We start from the raw sequence: 13,056 nt of genomic DNA on the forward strand, positions 1-13,056 counted from the left end.
TCACTGGAATAGACCAAAGCCCATTGGGAAAGAAAACAATTTAAAAACCACGTACAAACACACTCATCTTCCACAAGAAGATGTCTCAGTTCACACTGGTCACAGAGCTGTCCTGTGACACCTTGCTTGCAGAGGCACTGGCCAGTTGCACGATCACAGTTAACATGAACGGAGCCACTTGGATTGCACCGACACGCGTGGCAGCTCCCACCAGGAAGCTGAGGGTCACCATAATAGCCAAGGGAGCACCTATACAAGGAGGAATGGGACACTGAATATCAGGGGATATTCATCATTAAATTAGATGTTCTATTTGTCTTTGAGCATCACTGGCAGGTTTTTAATTACTGGTTTCTCAACAGTAACTAACCAATCTCTCTAAGTCCTTGAGCAGTCATTCACATATTTATTTATGAACACTGAACAACCTATTCCAAGTACAAATACGGCTCATTTTAATCTAGCTATCCTTGGGAGTTGGGGATAAACGGGGACATCATGTGTAACTCACCTTTCACAGTACTGTCCTTCATATCCTGGGAGACAAGCATCACAGTGGTAATCCTGAACACCTTGCAGAACACAAGTGGGACTAAAACTGGAGGAAGGATAAACAAATATCTGCTAGCACATAAATGGAAGACCATAAAAAGACAGAGAACAGTTTCAGCCACAGGTTAAATATTGTAAACCTCTGCTCTATCTGACGCAGTGGTCCAGAATTTGTATTTTATTCATTTCTTTAAAAGTTTGCTTTCCCAATGCAACTTTATCACTGTATAACATACTAAAGCATCTTATGGCTTTCGTTTTAAAAGATAAGACAATGAAAAATGGATGCTGCACGATATGGCTACAGTATATATCTAACTGACACTTCCATGAGAACATCAGCGTTGCTAGGCTTTTATTCTGATTCAATAATCCAAGAGCAAACAATAAATATGCTTTTCAAGCTTCTGGGGAAAAATCAGCCTGCACAGCATCTTGATTTCAAAATAAGAAGTTAACTGTTCTTCTACCAAACAAACAGATGTATAAACTACAAATAAAAGAGTACTTGTTCTTCCCCTAGGACTGACCTCATGAAAAGTTACTGTATTGACTGAAGATTGGCTGAATCTTTGTAAATACAAAAGCATTGCTTTTAGAATAAAGAAAGAGACCCACATTTGAAACTAAAATATGTCAGTGCAACTTACTCCATTATCTACAAAACATTCCATGAAGCTGATGTACTCTGAGAGAAAATTTTGACATATCAGTTAATCTTTTTATTTTAAAACCTCACAAAGTTACCACTAGCTGTGAACAACTCAGAATGTAAGCTCCATTTACTACAATAGGTAGCTTACAAATGTCTAAATATAAAGGACATGTAATGATAACTAACTCCTTCTGTCATAGCAGGGGGGACTAGGAGGTGGGACATACAGCACAAGAAATCTGGAATACTATAATGAACATTGGATTTAATAAATTCTGGTTACCTAACAGGGTTGGCTCTGGGACAGGCACAAAGAGAGCAGTCGTTGACAGATCCAATTACTTTCCCATAGTAGCCTGGGGCACAAGCACTGCAGTAATCTCCAACTGTGTTATCTCTGCAGTTCTGATGCACAAAAAGGAATTCAGAGTTTAAACCAACAACAAACAACAAGAGGAACTTTATCTTGCCCCCAATCAATAAAGGTATACAGTTTCCAACAACCATCTCTAAATGTCACTACCCATTGGTCAGCATTCTCTGAGTGAAGGAACCTTTTATGCAAAAATAAGCAGAATGCCAGCATATTTTCTCCTATGTGAATGTCCCCTCAGGCAGGCTGACCTGATTTCTGTTCTAAATTCCCATTAATGTTTATATATTTCTGCTTCTATTAATCTAATTCAGGCCAGAAAATCATAGTACAGAGCAAAAAATCCTCAAAAAAAACAAAACAAAAAAAAGCAACTTGGTGGAAAAATTAAACAGGATACCTAGATGAAAAATACAAGTTTCAATGTTTTCAGCTGAAAGCTATAAGCAAGGACTATCCTCAGTTAGGATTCACAGACACTATATTTAATTTGTCAATAGTACTCATAAACAGCCAGTGCTGTTATATATTAAAACACTAAACTGGTATTATTAACATAATTTAACTGACTAGTCCCCTAAGTGAATAAAGATTCAGTTTCTCCCTTTCCCCCCCCCCCTTTTTTGCTTTTTTTATGATTCACATTCTTGTGAGTGTATAATTTAGAGGTTAGTCAAGATAGTAAGCAGTAGCAATGAAGCCTCCTATTGTATGGGAGCAGAAGTCAGAGGTGAAAACCACCTCTTTTGCCTACACTACTCAGACTGAAACATCTAAGTAGTAATCTCAAGACATAGGTGACTCACCTTCTCTGCAACGAGAAGCTGACAGGAATAACAGCTAGTATTCACTAGTGTGAAATACCTATGTGTTTTAGCTTTATAGAAATGAGAAATGTATTTCTCACTCACGAGATACATACTTTAGGACAAACCTGAAAGAATGGTTTACAAAAGCCTGAAGGACTAAGGAAAGGACTTTGAAAACTGACTTCATTAATTAATTCAGTAGAGGCTGACTTTGAACCAAATTACCAAATCACCACTGGAAAAACAAAGCAACTGAAAAAACTTTAAAAAGGAATATTGAGCTATATCAGAGAACAGACTTACTGTGCTTTATTTGGTTAGCTGAGAATTTCCTGTCATGGGGCTGTCAGCCCACAAGGGAGAGGCAATGTGTTAGTCAGATGTAGCCCCTCTTTCTGGGATTAAATGAGACAAGTGACCAAATTAACTTAGCTAAGGCATATCCTTATACCACTTTAGTCTCTGGGAGTTAAAAAAGCCTCACTTAAAGCTGCCCAGAGGCTCCTCTTCATGAAAGACAAAGAATTTGACTGACTTAGTCTGTGGTGTGGTATGGCTAACTGCTTCCTTTACTTCTTTTCTGTGTGACAAAGCAGACCTTGGCCAGACCAAGGATACAAGCGCAAAAAGTGACACAGAAAAACAAATCAGCTTAACTGATACAAGAGTTATTTTTAAAGTAAAATTAAAAAAAAATAATTAATTATTTTGAAGATGTTAGTGCCCAAAAAGCTTGATAATTTTACTGAATGGACCCTAAGGAAAAATACTACTCAGATTTTCCATTTGTCAGAGTTAGGGGGAAATTATATTTTATCCAAATAGTACAGCCATATACTTCTCCAAAAAACTCCTTCCATAGGCAACTGCCCTTGTATGTTCAGGTTAAATCAATAGAAAATTGTATAAATTGTACATACCAAGCACTTTCCAGTTTCAGGATCACAGGTGTCACTGTGGTTGTTGCACTGGCATGGCACACAAGGTGCTAGCAGAGCATGAGGCTCTTTAACACTGAGTTCAGTATGCTTTCCCCTGTAGTATCCTGGAGCACAGCTCTATTTGTAAGGGAAATAAAATTTAAAAAAATACGGTCACAGCTATCAACAGTTACAAACAGTTTTAAAAGCTGCTTAAGTAACTTTTTAAATTATCTTACCATTGGACATAGAGAAAAGGATTCAAGGATTCTGTACCTGACAGGACAATCCAGCATAGCCAGCAGGACATCTGCATTGCTCTACAAGATGAGCTCTAGCTCTGCCTTGATGCATTTCTTCAAACTTCACGGCAATTTCCATTGAGATGTTTGCAATTCTACAAGATACATGCAGAAGAGAGCATGAACCTCTAGAGAAGTCCTAGCAACAAAATTGAGATGCAAACATTTTTATGCTTCACGGTCAGGGCTACCATACAAAAATCTCCCATGATCTCCTTTTTCCCCATGCAAATATCTCAATAGAAACTAAAGATTCTTTATGTATTTATGCGATTCCAGGATCTACAACCAGAAGTACTTCCATTTATAGATTGATTCCCATTGGTCTCCAAAATCTAGACAAACCCACCATGTATGTATTTCTGCCTCAGAAACACTAAACAGAAATAGATCTCTTCCATCTCACAGATTTTTGGACAGAGCTAACAAAAATATAGCTGAGGGCCTGTGAATCAAAAATAACCTCAAATCTGGATGTGGAACCACACTTCTTCAAAGCTGTGAAGATGTACAGATATTGGGTTTTCACTGAATGCATCTCTGCTTGTCTTGTTACTTTCCAAACTGACAGCTACAATGATCATATCCCATCTCCTCCCTCTCATTAGAAACCAAGTTCTGTTTAAAACGGAAGTAAAATGAGGTGAAAATTGTACTACCACTGCCCAGAGTGCATAAAGCTACAGGAAAGACCTAAGTTGGTAGAAATCCAAGAACTCAGGGTACCATGTGTTTCAATTGAAAAACCAAAGAAACAAACAAACAAACCCCAAACAAACCACAAAAATTTCAATACCCATAAAAATAAAATGGGAAAGAAATAATTTAGAAAACATCTAACTGTATCACCCATCCTGCAGAACACTGCATCAGCCTGTGAAGTTCTGTGCTTCTTTATAGGCTTTTCTATCAAAGTAAACAGCAGAGACATTTAGCGTTTCACAGAAAGAATTAAAGAGGGATTCTGCTGCCATTAAGGGTCATAAATGTTTTCTTATCAGAACAAAAGTCATAAATAGGAAATTGGAAATTTCTCTAATTTGAGTTAAATCTTTACTGTATAGCTCAGTTGGGACTATTTCTAGGTTAAATCACAGTAAATGCAATATAATAACTATATGCGATCAGAGATTGCTTTACCTGCTTTGCTGTAATCCTTGGCCATAAGCTGCCTTGATAAGAATGTATTCAACATTGCTTAGCACAGACATGAAGTCAGAACGCAAGACAGGCTCGTCAGACACTGAGTTAAAATACTTCCAAGAATCCTAGGAAAACATAACACATATTATTAAAACCATGAGTGTTCAAGCTGACTTCAAGGCAATGCTCTGTTCCTCTTTAAATGCTCTTTCAGAAATGCAGTCAGTGACTATGTCTAAACTCTAGGTCCCAGAAAATCCAAAATCTTGCTCCATGTTAGAACAAGACATGACTTTATATAATTACTCCTCTCCTTCCCTTCCCTGCACTCAATTTCCATAACCAGTTTCTACAGGAAAGCAGTCCAGGCCTGCATGGCACAGCTTCTTCTTGCTAAATCTGGAGAACCCAGACAGCCAAAAGACAGGAGTTCCCAGCACTTCTATGTGCACATTTTATTTGCAGCTAGAAACAGCTGCTGTCACAGTGTCCTGCCTCCTGTCAAGAAGACAGACTAGACTTCACCTCAGTCCCAGTCAGCAGAGACACCCAGAGACCAAAGAAGGTCACAGTTATCTCCTCAGAAATTGTCCAGTGAGCACTACTGCAACTTACTGCTCCTGCTAGGCTAAGATTCATGTCCCAGGTGATGCTGCTGGGCTGTGAGTGTCATATATAGGCTACAAAATTATGATACTGCTCGAGAATGACAATACCTGGCTGTCTGTCATTCATCACTGAAATCTGAGTCTGTGTTTGAAAAGCTTGCCACAGCAACACCTTAAGCACTTCCAAAAGAGGAAACAATGTCAAAATGTTACTTGCTGCTAGCACAATACTCTCAGACATTTTTTTTCCCTAAAATAGATGCATTAAAACATGAGTGCTCTATTTACTCAACCTATTTGAAATCAGATATGCATTTTTCAAAGTATATATATTAAGTATATAGAGCTCATAGAAGAAAGGAAGTATTTCCACACCAATATTTTGGCTTACCTCCTTCATTTCTACTTCCTCGTCAGTCCTTACTCCATTTTCTGGAGGTGGGATGTCTACATAGATGACCAGTTTGCTGGTGTGACCTCCTTTCATTAGAATCTGTGGCTCAAAATTTGAGGTTCCAAAGCCATCCAAAGCATAAAAAGCAACAGTATATCTCAGCTTCCCTCCATAGGTCATGAGCTGTTTGGATAAAAAATTATTACTTTTATTTATTCCAAGGTTACGACTACTGGTTGAAGATATTTTAACATCATCATAAGACTTCAAAACTGTCAGTTCTTTGAAGAATTGGCAATAAAACATGAAATTGACTTAAACTCAGCAGTTTTTGCACCAAGGTTAAATGCATGTTTCTATAAAGTAGTCTTAGTTTTTTCTTTCAGGCCCTTTCACAGTGTGCACTCAATTTTCATTTAATTCATAAGCAACAGATTCCATGATCTATATACAGTACCTAGCATCAAGGTTGAAAACTCTTCCAGGTTTCTAAGGTAAAATTGATACATCACTCTTTCCTGCCTACACAGTCTCTGAAGAGTAACATGGTAATTAAATATGGGCGTAACCAATTTAAAGGGTCAAGAAAAATCTCACTAGGAAAGGTGATGTAAACACATTGTTTGCGTTTGCTATAAATAAGTTCAGTCAGTGAATGATTATAATATTATGACCTACAAGAACAGAACTAATGCAGAAAAGTATTATCAAGATATAGTGACTATTAAACAATAAAGGAGTGACTATCAGGGAATAAAGAAGTTAACTACAAAAGCATTCTAGTTATTTAATGATCTTACCTGATCTCCCTGAAACTGCTCTGGTAACCTCCAGTAAAATGTTTCTGTATTTAAGTATTTTCTGACTACGGCAGCATCCAATAAAACATCAGGAAATTGCGAAAATACTCCTTCCACTGTTCCAGTCAGGTTACTCTGAGCTACTACATGCAGAATGGCCTGATCTGGAGTTAAGGTTATCTGCAACACAGAGATCAAAAGATTCATTCAACAAAAAAACACTATCTCAGCGTAATATACTGTTAACAGTTTTAGCTGCTTTGAGATAGACAATAGTCCATCTTAAGAGTAATAAATGTCCAAACCAAAAAACTGGGAAATATGTTTGATTTTTTTTTTTAAGTGAAAAGTGAAACACTAGGTTTCAGAAATAAGACTACAGCCACTTACCATTTGCTTTCTTTTTTGTTTAGCCATATGCCACTGCCTCCATAAGCTACTCAATTACATTCAGCCTGATTAATGAAATGTATGCAACCTTAGGCACACCAGTGTGGTACCTTAACACGAAGATAACACCAAACTCTGTGCATTAATGTCACATTACTCACAGGAATTCTCACATGATCTTCTAATTCCAAACAAAATGCAGACATCCCAAAACAGAAGCAGGGAGTACAGCCTAGGGCATTGTTAGCAGACAGAGCAAAGGTTCCAGGTTTACACTCACTGCATTGTAGACCAAATACATTTTCCTGGAGAAAATAAAAAGAACATAACAGCACACTCATGTTACTTTGCTAGCTGAATGAAGTTGGTTCTTTTTGGAAGAAAAACCCGTTGCTATGTAAACTACATAACAGCAAGTCAATTATTGTATCTATTCCATTTTACTATGCAGTGCATTACTTTTTTCATTATTTTTTCCACTGCTATTTTAAAAACAAAACAAAACAAAACAAACTGCCCCCAGAATATTCAAGCTAAACTCATGTGTTTGAATTTCCAGCAAAAATTTAGCAGCCGTAAATTTCTATTATGACAGAAAAATCCCTCCTCCCCCCATTTAGAAAATGGGTTCTTAAAGCCAAAGAAACTGCTCACTATGAATAGGAATCAGGGGACCTATTCCCAAGTGTCTGTTTTTGCATTTAACTCCAAATTGGTAAATCCAACTTGAAGAAACACCCGAAAAGACAAACAGTGCCCACTGGCACCTTTAACCAGACTGGAGACCTATGAAGGCATAAATTTGTTGCCTTGAAATAAGCTCTTTTCTATCATTCAGTCTTTCAAGAACAGATTCCCACCTTTTCAGAAAAACCTATATTACTGAATCTCTGTATTTTAATGTTTCCTTTTTTTTATATAAGAATGTCAATTCAGACTTCACTATTAGCAATATACTGAGTTATTCTTAAGCACTGCCTTTTGATACAGCACAGGAAGCAAAGTTGAACTTGCAACACAGCCACATTTTTAAAAAGTTGAGATTCTCCATTTTGTATTTATTAGTTTCTTCCCATCTTTATCATTTGGATTTTCAAAAGAGCAATTCTCATCATGTGAAACAATGTGCTGTCCCCAAACCTAATAAGACAATGTGTGTGAGAGCAAGAAAAAAACCTCTGTATTTCATTTTTTTCCATTTGTATAATGAGGATAAGAATAGAATAGCTTTTTCACTGTAGTTTTCTAACATTTAATTAGTTTTTTAAAATGCTTTCACATCTACAATGGAAGAAGCTGTGGAAGTGCTGTCTATCTCTCTCTATACAATGAAATAATTCATTGCCGAAACAGCATGTAGGGAATTTAGGCTTTTAAGTTACAAAAAAAACACCTTTTTAACAGATATTGTCTGCTCAGAAACTTCAAGATTATTTTAACTGTGACCTGTACTCAGAAGTGCAACTCTTGCAGCAAAGAATTCCTAGACTCTGTGAAGGAATAGTTTTCCCTGGTTTGAAGTAGAAACATTTTCTCTGTATTGCTCATTTCAACACAATACTTTCATCTACTACAGCTGGCTCTTCTCCAATATTCTATGCATACTGAGAAAAAAAGACATTTTCCAATAGCAACTAAGAAATAATGCATGAGTTATGAATTATTATTACTGGAACTATTTGCAAGGCACAATGCAACTGCAGAACAAAGGAAGGGGGACAAATAATACACGCAAAAACTGTACTATTAAAAATTATTCATATGGCATTGTTCTTGGAATCAGAAGGCATTTACATCATACAGGGAAATTAAGTGACACTGCAGTCACTAGCACCATTCTCATATTTAACAAGATTTAAAAAAAATTCGTCTCAGAACTCATGGCCAGTGCTTTGTCCTATTCAAAAGGACACAGACAGAAATCTAGGAGCAAAAGGAAAAGGCAGACAAATGCATCCTCATTCATTTCTACCTTACAAAACTAATCCATGAAAAAGAGGACTCTGAATGTACTACAAAAATGACATGGTTACAGAAATGCACTTAATACAGAATAAAAACATTAATCTTACACTAAGCAAATCCAATCTTTTTGAATTTTGGATTACAGCAAGACCATAGTTGTGAAATATGCCTAATCCTGCACAAGACTAGAAAGACACCATGTATTTTTCCATCACATTTGTAGTGGCTGTTTTTGTAAACTTAGCAAGGATTCAGCATTAGTCAGCTAGAAATTACATTTTGTGATTAGGCATACAATGGGTCTTGATCCTGACTTCTTAACACACATCCACATCAAATTCCATGAATTCTGTCTGAAAGAGAGCTACAGTACTGCACCACAATAATTTTATGACCACAGTCCGAAAATAAAATTACTTGGCTACACTAAAAAAAGGGAGGTAGGATAGACAAGCTGGCTAGTATTATCACAGGAGTTTCTGAGAACAGAAATAACACCGTTTTGGTAACATTGTCTCTTCTGCCTACAGCTGTGTTGTGTCTGTCCAAAGAGTTTTGAGTCCAGCTGAATAATAATTAAGACATGGTTACTGCTGGCAGAAATAATCCTTAAGGGGTGATCTAAGTGTACTCAGAAATGTCTCAAAGAAGGGATGCAGATTGCCTTTTGAAGTCCTTTCAGCCCCATACCCTCCATGACTTTTATGTAATAAATGACCGAAAAAACCCCAATGCTGTCCCAGAAGTGTCTGAATGCTTCAGTACCTTGCAGGTACAGATGCCAGTTTCCTCTTCACACCCACAAAGTCCTTTATTGTCATCACACATCTCCGCTTTGGTTCCACTCAAGTCACAGTCACAGGCAACACAGTCTGGGTAGTCCCTGTAGCCTAATGCACACCTGGAACAGTCTTGTCCTCCAAATTCAACTCTGCACTGGCACTGACCCGTCCATACATCACACTGGAGATTGGTTGAACCAGTGTCACTACAGTTGCAAGCCTTAGATGAAAAGAAGAAATGTTCATAAATAACAGAGCTATAAAGACAATTCTGTTACAACAGAAGCAGCACAGTACATTTAGAGTTGCCCTTAAAACTCAATTTTTGTCAACAGCTACTATACAATAGTAAAAGGAAAGAACTTCCACATAGAAATGGGGTTGTTTGGTTTGTATTTGAACAAAGAATTGCATTTCCAGTAAACACTGGAAGGCAAAAAGTAAGATTCTCTATTGATTCCCAAATCTGGGCTGGGAATCAAGGAGTTGAAGGAACCTGTTCCAGGAAAAAAAAAATCCAAAAGACTTTATTTAAAATACTATTAATTGAGTGCTGCAAGTAAATTAAAATAATGTTATAGAAGTGTTGGATTAAATAAATCGGTAAGTACATTTATTTTATAAATATGATAGAAAAATCTTAATACTGACATTCTTTTAAGATTTCAAGAGGCATTAATAGGGTCTACATCTTGCTTAAGCTTCTTCTACTATTTAAGGAGAAACCAAGAATCTCACTGCATTTAATGGTGGGAAGCTCAGCGTACACTCCAGCTCAGTACCAAAGGAATATTGTTCCTTGGCAGAGCCTACCTTTCATTATGCAATCAGTAATATGAACATGTTATTAGAAATATGCAAACTGGATGTACTTAATTTGTCATTTTTTTTGAAGCAGACTGGATCTAACCTTCAATCTTAATTTCATACCTGTGGTTAATTAAGTCCAGTTTTGCTCTGTGGCTATTTCTAACACTGCAGGCAAAGAGTACATTTCATCTATCGTCACCTGACTGTGAGCGTTTTCCCCAAGTCTTCTTTTCTCATCATCACAAAGACCCACAAGATCTATTAGCATCACTGTGTATCCTTTAGCATGCTTCACAAGTTAACTGCTCACCATTAGCACTGTTTATATTAACCAGGATTTACTCTAGCAGCAAGCACTAGGTACTACATTGTCTTGTCTAAAATACTTTATGACCAAACAAGTTTACAACTTTGTCTCCCAGGTACCATTAAAGGTCTACAGCTCTGAACACCAAACCTTATTTTAAGAATCATAATAATAGAAATAACTCACATGTACTTCAGTCTCTATCTGTATGTGATAAACAAGGACTCTAAGGTACAATTAACTATGCTGCAGCACACTTGAAAAGGGCTGTAAGCAAAACATGTCTACAGCTCTGCTCCATCACTGCTCTCAGAAATGGATGCTGAGTACTAACAAAACTGCACAAAACAGACCCAGACGAAGTATCTCACTAATGCAGTCTGTGTTGCAAAAAAAGACCACCTGGATTTTTGATAGCATTCTCCCCCATTCCATCCATGTAGAGAGCATGGAAGAGCCGGGATCTCAAGGTGCCGCAGCTGACTGAGCCTCTGTTGTGAGCATTACCTGCAGATCCCAGCATGATTTGTTGCATCAAGAAAGTAACTAATATACCTTAGAGTAATCTGTGTTAATTACTGTGATGCTCTAACCAAAAGGAAGACTAAACAACTTAGCAAAAATGAGCAGTTAACATATTTAATTAAACTTGATCATTGATCATACTCTGGAATCACCCTATGAACAGAGCACTCCAAGGGAAATGCACAGAGACCAGCACATTGCATTTGCAGAACATTAGGGAAGAACGACAGTAGCTGGTAACTGACAAAGCAGTGGTTTAAAGACCAGCTGCCAAGTAAGTTGCTATAAATCACTATAAACCACAAAGATGGCAAACTCTGAACAGATATTATAGGACTATTCTATCATCCTTACTCCAAAAAATTAGAAAGGAAAAAAGAAAGTAATTTGGCTGATACATGTACTTGTCAAGTACTTACTGCATATAATGACAGACTTTGTCAATTTGATTGTATTTGTGGTTTCTCCATTGAAATTACTCATTACATTCATGGAATTCTGAGACTTTTAAAAATCTCAACATCTATAAAACAAAGATTGGCTTAATGCCATCTGCCAGGAATTTACTGTATGAACCTAACTGCGTAAATGGTTGCTACTCCTTGAATCTGTTCTGAGTCAGCATTTTACTGCTTAGTCATAAATATTAAGCAAATATAACGCGAATTACCATTTTTCCATTCGTGAAACATTAACTACCTTATTCTAAGTATTCAGGAAAAAAAGTGTGTAGTGACTTTCAAGATAACCTAGATTTTATTGTTCTTAAAAGCATAATATCATCACTCCTTGATTAGCACAGAAACTATGTTCCTTGTTGCCAACTGTTGCTTTAAATCTGTTTTAATATCACTATTTAAGCAATTAAAAGTTATAATACACACTTCAAAATTTTAATATTATCTATGTACCTATCCAGAATGGGCACTCTGACTATTATTTTCAAAGACAAAAGGTTCCTTAATAAACACCTTAGAGTCTGATTTTATTTTCATTTTTTTTAATGTATGTTGCACCAACACTTTGAGACTTAGAATAAAGATTGAAGTTCTCAAAACCAGAGTCCAATTCTGACATTAGTATAAGGCAAATTCCTTTTAACAGCCATGGCTTTTTGGTCATCCTACCATACCTTGCAGCCAAGTTTAGGAGAGAGTCCCCAGTGATTTTCTTCACAGAGTTCACATTTTGGTCCTTGAGTGTGAGGGGGGCAAATGCATTGGCCAGAATCAGCATTACAGTTGTTCTGAGTATGAGCACAGTCACAGGCTGCAAGAGAAATAGGGCCAAATTATTAACTCCATCCTTGCTTCAGCTACAGAGAAGCAACTCCAAGACCACTGACAATCTTTCTTTTTTTAATTATGCAGTACAGTTCATCCATTCCACTAGGAATTCCTTGACACCCCTAATCACTGAGAAACAAACCATGACCACAGTGACTTTTCATCTTTTTACTGAAAGCCCATTATTGCTTCTTGACATATTTTGTTTGGCGGCTTAGAAAAGCACTGCTACGATTTTTTTTCTTCCTCCACAGGGAAATCAACAAAGCCAAACAAAATTATTGTGGAGAACAATAAATTTGTAAGACGAAAATTCTATTATAGAGGATGCAAAACTCATCAGGAGATATGATAATATTCTCAAGCAGGTGAAAGGATTAATCTCAGAAATCAGTACTTTTCAAGAATTGCTTAATGAATAATAGGGCTGGATAA

The 13,056-nt window shown here is 36.9% G+C and overlaps 1 protein-coding gene across 1 annotated transcript in view; it reads right to left on the minus strand.

The window, feature by feature from the left end:
- Positions 1-13,056, minus strand: part of LAMA1 (laminin, alpha 1) — a gene marked incomplete at its 3' end in the record, with an annotated part of 57,323 nt that overhangs the window by 12,467 nt on the left and 31,800 nt on the right. The window contains exons 21-31 of the mRNA XM_010188379.1: positions 12,468-12,604; positions 9,677-9,913; positions 7,108-7,251; positions 6,557-6,736; positions 5,754-5,939; positions 4,752-4,879; positions 3,586-3,706; positions 3,310-3,447; positions 1,491-1,612; positions 512-598; positions 56-249 (exon numbers count right to left, since the gene is read on the minus strand). Of these exons, the coding sequence (XP_010186681.1) occupies positions 56-249; positions 512-598; positions 1,491-1,612; positions 3,310-3,447; positions 3,586-3,706; positions 4,752-4,879; positions 5,754-5,939; positions 6,557-6,736; positions 7,108-7,251; positions 9,677-9,913; positions 12,468-12,604 (1,674 nt within the window). The remainder of the gene's footprint in view (positions 1-55; positions 250-511; positions 599-1,490; positions 1,613-3,309; positions 3,448-3,585; positions 3,707-4,751; positions 4,880-5,753; positions 5,940-6,556; positions 6,737-7,107; positions 7,252-9,676; positions 9,914-12,467; positions 12,605-13,056) is intronic.

The sequence above is a fragment of the Mesitornis unicolor genome, unplaced genomic scaffold (assembly GCF_000695765.1).
Source record: "Mesitornis unicolor isolate BGI_N332 unplaced genomic scaffold, ASM69576v1 scaffold22837, whole genome shotgun sequence".
NCBI classification, from domain to species: Eukaryota; Metazoa; Chordata; class Aves; order Mesitornithiformes; family Mesitornithidae; genus Mesitornis; species Mesitornis unicolor.